The 12706-nt window shown below is 31.1% G+C and overlaps 2 protein-coding genes and 1 non-coding gene across 4 annotated transcripts; 2 read left to right on the forward strand and 1 right to left on the reverse strand.

Annotated features, from left to right (window-relative positions):
• Positions 1-5947: 5947 nt before the first annotated feature.
• LOC116767204 (uncharacterized) lies at positions 5948-7936 on the reverse strand. Of its 2 annotated transcripts, none has more exons than XM_061527098.1 (2): positions 7813-7936; positions 5948-7258 (listed from the first exon to the last, which is right to left on the reverse strand). In XM_061527098.1, the coding sequence occupies exons 1-2, from the start codon at positions 7844-7846 to the stop codon at positions 6132-6134; spliced, it is 1161 nt and encodes a 386-aa protein (XP_061383082.1). In that variant the 5' UTR covers positions 7847-7936; the 3' UTR covers positions 5948-6131. The 2 variants fall into 2 exon arrangements, with proteins under 2 accessions (XP_061383082.1, XP_032513311.2); XM_032657420.2 differs by lacking the exon at positions 7813-7936 and adding an exon at positions 7765-7788.
• Positions 7937-8233: 297 nt separating this feature from the next.
• Positions 8234-10937, forward strand: LOC116767384 (large ribosomal subunit protein eL8). The gene is made up of 7 exons (XM_032657681.2): positions 8234-8394; positions 8778-8892; positions 9239-9388; positions 9732-9820; positions 10005-10136; positions 10425-10547; positions 10735-10937. Exons 1-7 carry the CDS (start codon positions 8380-8382, stop codon positions 10915-10917), a joined length of 807 nt encoding a protein of 268 aa, XP_032513572.1. The 5' UTR covers positions 8234-8379; the 3' UTR covers positions 10918-10937.
• On the forward strand, positions 8941-9011 carry LOC116770719 (small nucleolar RNA SNORD36). The gene has a single exon (XR_004353548.1). It is a non-coding gene; the product is annotated as a small nucleolar RNA SNORD36 (small nucleolar RNA).
• Positions 10938-12706: the final 1769 nt, after the last annotated feature.

The following is a 12706-nucleotide window of genomic DNA, read 5'->3' on the forward strand; positions in this document are numbered from 1 at the left end:
TGGCGACGTAACTCGTCCCTGGTTTTCTACAATAAAACTACAACACTTGACTAATAAAATAACCGGAGAACTAAGCAGAACGAGCATTTTACGACACCACATACATGGACAAAATCTTTTCAGACAATTGAATTTTTTATTTGTTTTTACAAGTAGATGCTTTAAGGTTGCATTAGATTGGGAAGAATCATTGTGTCTAATGCATTTTTGCTTCGTTACGTAAACGCCTTTTAACTTCAGAGTACAAAAATGCTGTGATTTTAGCTATTACATAATTGAAACTCTAAAATTATGTTTTTTTTTATTCTATTACAAAAAACATTATAACCATTAGAGAGCTGAAACCTCTCAGCATTCAATGGATTCACCGTGCGGGTGCCGGGTCCATCGCGTTGCAGGCAGAGGAGCTTCAACAGTGCCTGGGACTTGCGACCCAGGTATAGGTTTAAGGGGCCCCTGTCTAACGCGCGTTAAACGCTCACCTCCACTTATATGTGAGAGCGAGTATCGTATTAATGCTGACTTTTTTCGATATTTTAATTTGTACACTAGTTAAGTAATCAACAACTAAGGAAGGAAGGCTATAATATTGGTTAAGATTTCCATTTTATGTTGATTATAGAAAATTGTACATACTATTCGCTTGTACACATTTGTGTAATTTTTAATAAAGACTTATTAAACCCAGCCTATACAAATTCTATTAAATAATCTATTTCTTTATTTATGACTAGCTGTTACCCGCGACTCCGTCTGCGTAAGAAACAATGAAAAAATTCAAGCTCCGTATGTTCCCTGCCTCCCACTCGAGCGTTATAATTTCGGGATGAGAAAAAGTACCCTATGTCACTCCTTATTACATCAGCTACCTGCCAATAAAAGTCCCGCAAAAATCGTTCCAGCCATTTCAGAGATTAGCCGGGACAAACAGACAGACAGACAGACAAAAATTTAAAAAAAAAAATTTTTTGGTGTATGTACCGTAAATATATTCATTTTCGTATGCATGTAGTAAAAAAGCGGTTATTTCAATATTACAAACGGACACTTCAAATTAATTTATTTGTATAGATAAATAAAAAATCTTCATTTAATTATACGGGACGTAACCTAGTACATACCTATATACTTACATTAGTCTTTAATAATATTTACTTTCAATGGATAAACATTTTATTTAAATGTACTTGTGTTATATATGAATTAAATCATAAAGCGTAAAGATATCCGAAAAGGTAAGTAATCAAATACACTGAAAGCTGGTGCGTTGTCTCGGTTAGCTACATTTATTGAATCGCTACGTTTCCTCTTCAATGAGCGCGGTATCAAATAAATCTTGTTGTTATACAACGAAACATGCCATCGAATATTGTAAAATTAATCATAATACGTACAGTAAGTTTATATTTATATTTATACATATATATCAGGATATATTCAAGGATATATATTTATGAGAACGTCGTTGTTGAGACTATTCGATAGCAGCAAACTGCTCCCGTAACAAAATCGAGGTATAACCGAAACGTCACTAGCATCGTTTTATTTCATTCATATGTTGTTCCTTACTTATTTTCTTCAAAGTAAAATATGAAGAAAAGCAGAAAGGATATAGTTATTTAAAACAGTTTATTGGATCATCAGTTTCAAAGCGATATCCGGTACATTATATTGATTTTTTTGCTCATCACTTGACAAAACATGTTGGTCACTAATATGATGTACTGATATGTATCGAAGTCACTCTATTATCATTATATTACAACAAATCAGGTAGCATATTACATTTAAATTACAATCGTTTCTAACCTTACCTTTTCAGCTCTCTTAACATCTATGAGTACTTCACATTATAAGCCAAGGAAAAATTTTATTGATAAGTATACGGGTAAGGTAAGTTGTTGTATATTTGGAACGCTTTAAATTTGCTGCATCTAAAATTGGCGGGAAAATGTTTCATTATGCCGTTATAAGTTAATTATATTTAAGTTTAAATACAAAACTTCATAGTAATAATACTAATTGTAAGAGATTATTATAAGTATTTTCGTTTTGCTCGTAATATTTTCAGACAGCCCAGTTTCCCTGATGCTTGTACAATGGCGCGCTCGTCAGTGAAAATTGAAAGTTCCATTGCAACTTTAGTATTACGCCTTTACCCGGAGTGACGGTGGTTGGATCTGCTTTCATTTAAGTGAATTAATTTTATAAAATTTATTATATTCATAAATTTGTGTTTGTAAAAATTAAAAAAAAAAACAACATAGTTTCTTTTTCATTTCATGTACCTAGTTGTTTTTTTTTTAATCAATATAGTTTTTCATATTTATTTCTATTTCCAATCATTAAACATAGTTCAAAGTCACACTGCAATACTTTAATTTTTCTTAAAAAAAAAATTTTTTTTCATAGTGAAGGTAAGATATCAAACAATTAAAAATTTCCTTACTACATTCAATGCTGTATCCTGTAACAAAACATACATACATACATACTCTTTAAGAGCCATCCACTTAAACGTTTTTACATCCTCAAATAATAATAACAAATAACATACATATCACACTTTGATGCAGTCGGATAAAACTGTTCAGAATATTTAATATAAGGGCGAGGGTAGCAACTCGCTATTTTTCCGTTTGTTTATTTGTCATAGAATCTTACAACATACGCTTACAATACACGGTTGGATAACATCATTCTTATATCGAGGTAAGCGGTTTCTATATGTCTTTTATAATATGAAACATTGAAAATATATAGTTATTTTTCTCTGCATATTAATTGCTCTGCCTTAGGGATCTTATCGCGGAAGGATTTTTTGCAATAATCATATTTTATATCTTACAAAAGTTGTGATATACTGAGATCATTTTTAACAGGCTCATTGTTAAGGTTATATTTTCATATAATCTTGATGTTCCTATAAATTAACATTCATATATATATAAGATTGTCGCCTTTTCGAATTTGATAATTGTCTTTCACCTACCGCTGTCTGTTTTGTGTCGCTCTAGCCTCTAACATATATCTATATAATAGTTTGCCCGCGTCTCTGTTCCTTTCCACTAACAATTTGACTGCCTTTGAGGCATGTGAATAAACTATTAATGTATCGTAATTTCAATCTTTGACTTCATAACCATCCACCATAAGTTGGAATGATCAGTTTATATTAAAAAAACACTAACTTAAAATAGTATTTCATTCAAACATGAATTTAAGCAACATATTAATATAATGATATTAAAGTTTTGGATAAATCTAAGATCTTAAATCTAAACTTCTCATAATCACGTCGTCTGTTTTAATTTTTCTAAGAATCTTACTATAATTAGTGGTTGACAAATTGACTGCCAAAGATAAGTTCCTCAATTTATGATCCGAAGTGTTCGTTTTAATTAAAGGGAACTTTTTTGAGGATTTAATTAACTCGTTGTCAAAACGTCATTCGCTGGTTTTATTTTTAATTAAATAAAGATGTACTATGAAATATTTTTTTTTCTGACAGAAGCGAAATAGACGCAGAGATTTAAGGTAGCATACAGACAGCCCTGAATAAAAATACATCAGAAAATTTTGGATAAAAAGGTTTTTAAGAAAAACCGATAAATCGTCCTATCGATAATTGTTGATTTTCTTAAGTTAAACCAATGTTTGTTTTATAAGAAAATGGTCTTTATTATACGAGTTGACAAATACTTCAAAATATTCAAATAAAATTTTACTATCTATGCAAATTATAATTTCAAATGATAAAGATAGTAGATTTTTTATATGTGTAATATATGTTAAGTATATGTCATACTTTTTTATACAAAACAACACCTAACGATAGTTGAATAACTATTGAGCGATGTTCAAAAGTCTTTTTACTTTTGGTTTACAGAAATCTTAATAGTAAATGCAAACATAAACAAATTAGTATGTCATTGTCAAAAAAAGTAAGTGAGTTTTAAACATTTCAAATTATAATGTTACACCAATAACAAGGGATAAGGATTGGCGGTAACATTGAGATCTTTTAAAATGTCCGCAATCATGTTTCTTATATAAGATTAATTGAATTCATCTGAATGAATGAACAATGTCGGTAAGGGAAATCGAAATACATCTAAACCCGTTTAATTGAATACAAGCTCACTGATTGGTCGTCATTGTTTGCTACTTCAACATGAAAGTCTCGATATTTAGAGATCACATAATAAATCAATATTTTTCAAATAATATAAAATATTCATCAATTTTTTTTATGGTTGTTTATTTATGGTCAGCAGTGATTATTTTTTATCTACCTACAAAAACACATACATAAAGAAATGTGGCTGTAAAATTAAATTTATAAAGTTAAATTACAAGGCACTATTAATTGTCATTGCACAAAATATGTCAATAGTGTTGTAAATATGACAGCGATAATCCTGATGAATTCGTAATAGACGGACACCTGATGAAGTTCGAGGATCGCTATTGGTAATGGAATTTCCAAGTCGACGATGAACTCACAAAGAAAGTTTCTCTGATGAGTTTAGCATTCTTATAAACAACCAGCTATTGCTTTGCCACGGTCTGCATTACTTAAAAATTACAAAAAGTACTTATAATTTGGCATCCTTGATATAGAGAGAATGTTTGTATACAATTTTTAATTAAATTTCGTTCACAACTTTAAAGTAAACAACGTAATTAGCTCGAAATACAGCTAACTCAATACAAAAAATCAATTCAATTTAATCAAGCAATTGGCAAATATCTGTTTACTTAACGTGTGATAAGGAACACAGGTATTCTTAGTCCAAATTTACATCGTCACCCCACATACAGAGGATTCACTGTTTTTATAAATAAATAGTGTAGCACATTAAAGTACCCAGGTGTATATGAAAGGAATTCGGGCGACCGTTCGTTTGTAGTAATCATGCAAACCTGGACTAAGTATACTGTTATACCCTTAGGACACGTTCGCATCGTCAAATTAAAGCAGACAGTCCGATTTCATATTCATGTACCCGCGTTGATGTAATGATTTGCGATGATTGTTGAGTAAAAAACTAGGGACTGTCTGTTCTTAGTTTTACTCCGCCATCTCGCGGTAAAGATATTCGGTTAGAATTTTGATATTATCAGTATAACTTGTAGCTTGTCCTAAAGATTTCTACTTTAAAAAAATCTTCGACATTAACCATAGAGCGGATCGAGAGATTTATTATCCATGCTAATAAGCATTCTTCAATATCTCAATAACACAATAACAATATCATAATTCTACTACTTGATAACCGATACTTTACTTGATGATTTGTGATGATTATTTTCATGTTCTTACCTGTTTTATAATATAAGAACAGTTGGTTTTGAAATTAAATATATTCGATAAATACTATTTTAGCGATATTCGTAATTGAAATTTGTAGCGAAATTCGTAAGTTAAATAATGGAGTGGATTGTTAATATAATAAATATAAAAATTCATGTTTTTGCTATCCGTTCCTAGACTCTCACAACCTTCGTATTTATACTATTAATAAGAGAACTCATCTACACTCTAGAATATCTCGCTTTTGCTTCAAATCAAAGGTCAGTCAATGTTGACATTGGTTCCTCAACACGCTTCAATTCAATTTTGTTACTAACAGAATTTACTATTACAAAGGGATAAATGTCATTAAAACCTGTTTTAGCTCCTACCAATTTTAGTAACGCAATATTGCTGATATGAGTTTTGACTAGGCGATTTCTAATAGGCCTTCTCATTATATTACCATTTTAATTATTCAAAATTACCGTCCAAGTTATGTCCAGTAATCATATTAAGCTAAAAATAAAAGTCGACATGAATTAGACATCAAAGACCAGTATTTTAATTACATGTTAAAATTTTATTCTTGTATTTTTTTATGTGAATGTTGGTAACAATGTATAAAATAATTATAATTAAAAATATATATAAAGATTATAAAAATAAATTATTTAATCATATAAATTTCTCAAAGTAATATACAATGAAAGTATATAATATAATTTTACTTTCTGCAATTAAACGACAATATTTTGAAATGTATTTCGTAGGGGAGTTCAAATAAATCGGAGCTAGAGTGTGTTATAAACAAATTATCAGAATACATTTTTAATCAGGATTCAGGACCAATTGTCATCTCCAAAAACACTTGCACCTCATTCACCAATTTGATTGATAGGTCATTGGACACCGTCCACAATTCCTTGCCGATATCTTTCATGACCAGCCGTATGTGTTTATTTATTTGTACGTCACCAACAGCCCAATAGTTAAAATGTTGGAAAAAATCTGCGAAAGGTTCCGCTTTGTGTACACTGTAAAAATGGTCCATGTCTGATAATATAGACTGAACCAATAAAGCGTCGTGAGATAATTTCTCCTCTTCATTATTTTTTAACAACTCTATTCTCGCCTCGACTATTTTATGGACGGTCGAGAGCAATTCCTTTGTGGGCGTTTCGCTGGAATACGCCATGTCGTTGAGTATAACTTGCAGCTCGTGGGCAGTCACTTCGTCTAAGTTAGAATAAAACGAGGAATCGAAAAGCGCTTCATAAAAGTGACGGATAAATAACCTGACTTTCACTTCCGACAGTGACTTGAAGCTTTCCAGTAATGTGCTCAATGATTTTGTAACTTCATAGGACTTTACACAAATGTCGTATACCACGCACAGTTTGGTCTGATATTTCATTTCAACCAACGCAGTCGCTATAACTATCTTTTGCTTCAACTGCTTTTTCAAAGTTTGCGCCTTTTCAACATTAATTTGTATGTCCTCTTCCACCAAAATCATTGCCATTTCTTGGAACTTTGCACATATTTTCTTTATCGCATGTATCCAAAAGTATATTACTTTGTCATCGGTAATTTTTTTATTTGCTATTTCTAGAATATTCCTTACTATTTCCATGTAATGTTTTAATTGACTTTCGAAAACTAATTTCTTAAAATCATTACCAACAATGCTATCAAGTATAGTATGTATGGACCTCGCTAAAACAATCAAATATTCCTCCACAAATAAACGAGTATCTTTACAAAATGATATATCACGGCAGAGGAGACTTGATCGGACTATATCTGTAATGGAATCTTCTTCAACAATGTTTGTCATAGATCGTCGAGTGTTAACGAAGCTGTTGCCAAAAAAGTGTGAAAGTGATGCCATCACATCTTTTCCCAAACTTAATGTGCCTTCCATATTAACTTTGACACTTAGAGTAACCGATGAAAAGGCTGAACAAAAAATAAAATTGATTAATTTTAACAAAAATATGAAAAAAAAAACAAAACCTAATATATAAATTTTAAAGTTCCATTGTTACGTTGTATGCTATCACACCTACTCATGATATTTCCAGTGAATGGCCGAAAACTACAAAAGTTTTCTATGCCATAACTAGGATACGTAAAATATCAACATTACAGACCACGTTACACATTAAGTAATATCATTTAAAAGTTTTAAATTGAACGATTTTATTAACAAGAATCAGTTGTAAGAGCAAGATTTTAAAATTATTGTTCATCTGTGGACCACACACATCTTGTAACGCTTAACAACTTTCTACTTCAACAATATTAAAGACTATTCTTTAAAGGTTTCGAAAAAATTACATGGACATTATAATGTAGTAAACTATGGTATCACTTTAAAAAGTTATATAAGATTCAGAGTGGGGAATTATTCTTTAGACTTGATAATTAATTCATAGTGAAAAAACAAAAAATATTTGAGTTACGTGTAATTCAAAACATTTCACTGCACTCCATGACTTAAATTTCCTTACCTAAATATAATATAAAGCAGTTCAAAATAAACATTTCTGGAATTTATTAAAATATATTTGTATCGGTTTTTATGGTTGCGGTAAAATTTCGATAAGTTTAACAACATTTGGTAATAATAAAACTTACAAGCAAATCATAACATTATTTATTACTCCACATGGATATATTTTTTTAAGGACTACTTTATATATTTTAAATCGTAATAAAACTACACACAAAGTCATTTAAATGTTTATACAAAATAAAAAAAATCAATCAAAATCAAAACTATTGAAAATTTAAAAAATAAAACCTTAAAAAATATTAGTTATTTTCTTTATTTCCAGGCTCCCAATTCAGCAAAGTTGAAAGAAAGTATTTTAAAACAATTTTTTTATCTGTGTGTCTAGTAAGTGATATTAATGATTATCTATCAAATATTTTCTCTGTGGCTCTCTCTGACATCTGACGGTGACGTTTGCTAGCCATTCTTTTTGATTCGGCCATTTTCGCCGAAAGGTTGGTGTTTCTTTTGGGTCACGAATCTGTTCGTGGCCGTTAGATCACTTTATTAAAGTTTAATCAAGATGGTGCAGAAGAAGGTAAAAACCATGTGCGTCTTTAATTATTCTGTATTTTTACCCGTTTATTCAAAAATGTGTGATGCATTAAATCTAAAGTGCGGACCGTGTTAAGTTGTTTTCGTTACAACGCCAAAACAAATCCGAAATTAGATTGTTTAAAATAAGTAGGTAATTGTAATTCATTTATAAGATTTAAATATATTCATTCGTTCCTTCATATTTTCGTGTATTTTCAATTAATTTTAATCACCAACTGAGATAACCTCACTCTTACCATGATGTTAAAACATTGAATGAGTGCCATGATTACACTTTTCCACCAAGATCGCTGATGTATTCTACATGATTTAGTTTATCTCCTATTAAGTATGTGATTGCTTATGATTCTATTGGTGTTTTAGCCGAAAAAGAAGGTAGGGAAGAAAGTAGCCGCCGCTCCCTTGGTGGTGAAGAAAGTTGAACCTAAAAAGGTTGTCAACCCACTCTTCGAAAAGAGAACTAAGGATTTCGCTATCGGTGAGTTGTGCTTATTAATTCCAATTACCATATTTAATATTTGATTGGCCAAAATGATGCAAAACATTACCCGAATCCCCATGTGGTTGTAAATATCGAGCTTTTTAACACTGATTGGCCTTATTATCTGTTAGTAGTATTAGAAGTTCATAGCATTTATTTACTTAACTCCATTGTTATCATTGCTTAACCTGTTTAGGATGATATATGGATAAGTAGACAGTGGATATTACTTGTAAATATATATAAATATAATCTAAAAAAAATCATTTGTATGAAGCTTTAACCAGTTACTCAGGAACTACATTAATTATTAAATTAATACCGAAAATACTGTGATCACCAGGTCAAGGAATCCAGCCAACCCGTGACCTCTCCCGCTTTGTGAGATGGCCCAAGTACATCCGCATCCAGAGGCAGAAGGCGGTGCTGCAGCGCCGTCTCAAAGTGCCGCCTCCAATCAACCAGTTCACACAGACCCTAGACAAGACCACAGGTTCATATGACTGGGGACTTTATTTCGATAGTTGTTAAAAAATTATGCCTTTATGATGTTAACTTGAAAATATATTTTTTTTTACTGTTGTAGTAAGTAATTACCAAAAATTATGTCACACTTAGACATTTATCAATTTAATGTTTAATTATTAAGTTACAAACAAGATCTAAAGTAGTTTCATAATAAAAAGTAGGCTAGCAAATGATGAAAAAAAAATGCAACGATGAATCACTATGATTATCACAAAAATATACGAGCTTTTTAACACTGAATATACATATACCAAATTATATGTTTAGTCTTATATATACTTATATTAATATTTAGTGTTAAATTTCAGCCAAAGGTCTGTTTAAGATCTTGGAGAAATACAGACCTGAGACCGAGGCAGTCAGGAAGGAACGACTTCGTAAAGCTGCCGAGGCCAAGGTAACGTTTGAATCAATGTTTAATACTTGTATTATTCATATATTTGTATATACGGCTTATATAAATGATGTTAAAACCAGATCTGAGTGCCATGACGACGATCCACCAAGATCTCTGATAGTAAATTAGTTTATTTACATGTGATATTTGTGAAGACAATATTTCTAAGCATCTTAAATCTCAGGTCGCCAAGAAAGATGAGCCGCCAGCAAAAAGGCCAAATACCATCCGTTCCGGTACCAACACCGTTACCAAGCTCGTGGAAAAGAAGAAGGCACAGCTGGTTGTGATCGCACATGATGTTGATCCCATTGAGGTGAGTTGCAAATACATACCTTTATTTACCCTACAATTTAGTCAAAGATTGCTTAAGTCAGTTGTATTTTTTGGAGACAGTTTGTGTTTGTAATTTAATATTTTGTTTCAAGAAGTGTCAATTTTAATTTCATTGCCCATTATGATGTAAGAATTTCTTCACCTGAGGCATTAATTTAAATTTTTGAATTAATGCTGCATGAAGACAAACGACTCTGATTATTGTAATATAGTCTTAATATTACGATTCTATTACAGAAATGTTTAAAGGTGTAATTGTGTATTGCAGTTGGTGCTTTTCCTCCCCGCTCTGTGCCGTAAGATGGGTGTCCCATACTGCATTGTTAAGGGCAAGTCTCGTCTTGGAGCGCTAGTGCACAGGAAGACATGCACATGTTTGGCCTTAACTCATGTTAGTATAAACATTAACATAATATTAATATTATATCTTAATTTCTTCAATGTAATGATGATTTATTTGCTATCCAAATGCCATGAGGAAAATCATTCTACCACCAATAGAATTATCTGAAGTTTTTAACATTCAGACTATGTATAACGTATTATCTATCCCGAGCTACATGTATTGATGGATACAGGTGGAGTCTGGTGATCGAGCTGCCTTCTCGAAGGTAGTGGAAGCCATCAGGACCAACTTCAATGAACGTTACGAGGAACTCCGAAGACATTGGGGCGGTGGCGCCCTCGGTAACAAGTCAAACGCGCGCATCGCCAAACTGGAAAAGGCGAAGGCACGTGAAATAGCTCAGAAACAGGGCTAGAAAATAAACTTTAAGTTGTATATGGTTTCTTATTTTGATTTTTTTTAAACCCAAACCTTGCGTTGTATATACATACGCCTATTTCTTGTCGATTTGTAGAAAATACACGAAGAAACTTAATGTACGCTTAAATTTGGTCCGATACAATTTCAAGTCTGATTATTATCATAAAAGTAGACTAATAAATGCAGTTTTTTTCTTTTTAATTAATTCTGATTTTTTCGAAATGAGTCATTGTGGTTTGCGAATTGAAAATATGTTCTCATATCAAAATACTAAAATGCAAGTATAACAAAAAGTTGCTAGTGGTGTAATCTTTCCTTTCAATATTACAGGAAGCGACTGAACTCGCTTTACTTGGTACATATGTAATTGAGATAACAAAAATTATTGGAGAATTTGATATAAAGATAACTAACAAGCTTTAAACTTATAGCACCAAAGAGATTATCTATGTTATATCTATGGTTTTGATGGCGTTTTAATTTTGAAAAAATATTGGTATTTAGATCATCAAACGAGTGATTTCATTCGAAAGGTTGACGGTAAATAGTGGTTACAGAACACTCTTCCAGTACTCATAAAAGAGCTACCAATTTATTGAGCATAATCCTTAATTATTGTACTTTCTTGTCGCATTATCAGCAAATCGTTATATATTAATATCTAATAAAAGTCGGATCACAAAATCCCGGCAGGTTTATTTGAACGCTAATCATAATTTATTTCACTCAAAATAGTGACATGCAAATATTTATTACAATTTGCTTATATCACTTTAATTATCCAACTGAAACATTGTCTTTTAGATAGACACCTTTTTAATGTAAATTCAACAACGCGCTTGATACACACGAGGTATTTAAGGGGGAGTATATGTCCGGATACAGGGCCGGATTTAAAGTCAATGCCGCTCCTGGGCACCGGAAAAAAGTCCGCCCTATTACTAGAATTTTACTTAAGGGGGGAAATACGTGTAGAAAGACGTTTTCATGCTGATTTTTTAATAATTTTTTTAAGGTATGAAAACTAATGTTATATATTGAAACTATCAGGTTATTTCATACATATATTTATATTTTTCCATATTTTACGACAATACAACTTGAAAAGTAGCGGAGATTTCAGCTGATACACATCGTAGGTTGTCTTCCGACTTCACAGTTGGTGTGCACTATAGAAGATATAATTTTTATCTAAAATCAATGGCACAGAAAAATTCATTTTCTTTTTACAATTACGCTGAATATAGACCTCCATCATAAGCGACATTTTTATTTAAACAATTTTTCTGTGCTATTGATAAGTTATATTGTTGTTTAATACGAATAAATACTCTTAAATATATGTATGAAATAACCTGATATTTTCAATCAATAATATTAATTTTTTATACATTAAAAAAATTGATAAAAATCAGCATGAAAACGGCCTTCTACACGTATTTTCCCCCTTAAACTTATAGTTTATGTATTTCATTTTTAAAAATTAAAATAACTAATTTATTGCAGAAACTTTTTTATATTATATATTCTAAAAACATAAATAAATATTTGTTTTTTTATTTAATAGAAAAATCGATTATTATTTGAAATCTCCAAGGAAACAAATTGATTAAATCATTTTGATTATTAATTTTTACTAAAAAAGTGCCAAAATTACAATTCATAAATAATGAATGAATTGAATATATTGGGGAATCTCAATAAAACTAAAAAAAAAAATTTATCACTATCAAAATTTTGCCGCCCTAAAACATTTGCCGCCCTGGGCACTTGCCCCGACTGCC

This window comes from Danaus plexippus (genome assembly GCF_018135715.1).
Source record: "Danaus plexippus chromosome 3 unlocalized genomic scaffold, MEX_DaPlex mxdp_34, whole genome shotgun sequence".
In the NCBI taxonomy this organism is placed as follows: Eukaryota; Metazoa; Arthropoda; class Insecta; order Lepidoptera; family Nymphalidae; genus Danaus; species Danaus plexippus.

Excerpts from the sequence above, each read along its gene's own strand:
- LOC116767204 (XM_061527098.1), bottom strand. The coding sequence starts at position 7,846 with ATGTTTATTTTGAACTGCTTTATATTATATTTAG. Across the intron at positions 7,259-7,812 it reads CTGCTTTATATTATATTTAG|CCTTTTCATCGGTTACTCTA; the intron begins GTAAGGAAATTT and ends TTTTTTGTTCAG.
- LOC116767384 (XM_032657681.2), top strand. Across the intron at positions 8,893-9,238 it reads AACTAAGGATTTCGCTATCG|GTCAAGGAATCCAGCCAACC; the intron begins GTGAGTTGTGCT and ends TGTGATCACCAG. Across the intron at positions 9,389-9,731 it reads GACCCTAGACAAGACCACAG|CCAAAGGTCTGTTTAAGATC; the intron begins GTTCATATGACT and ends GTTAAATTTCAG.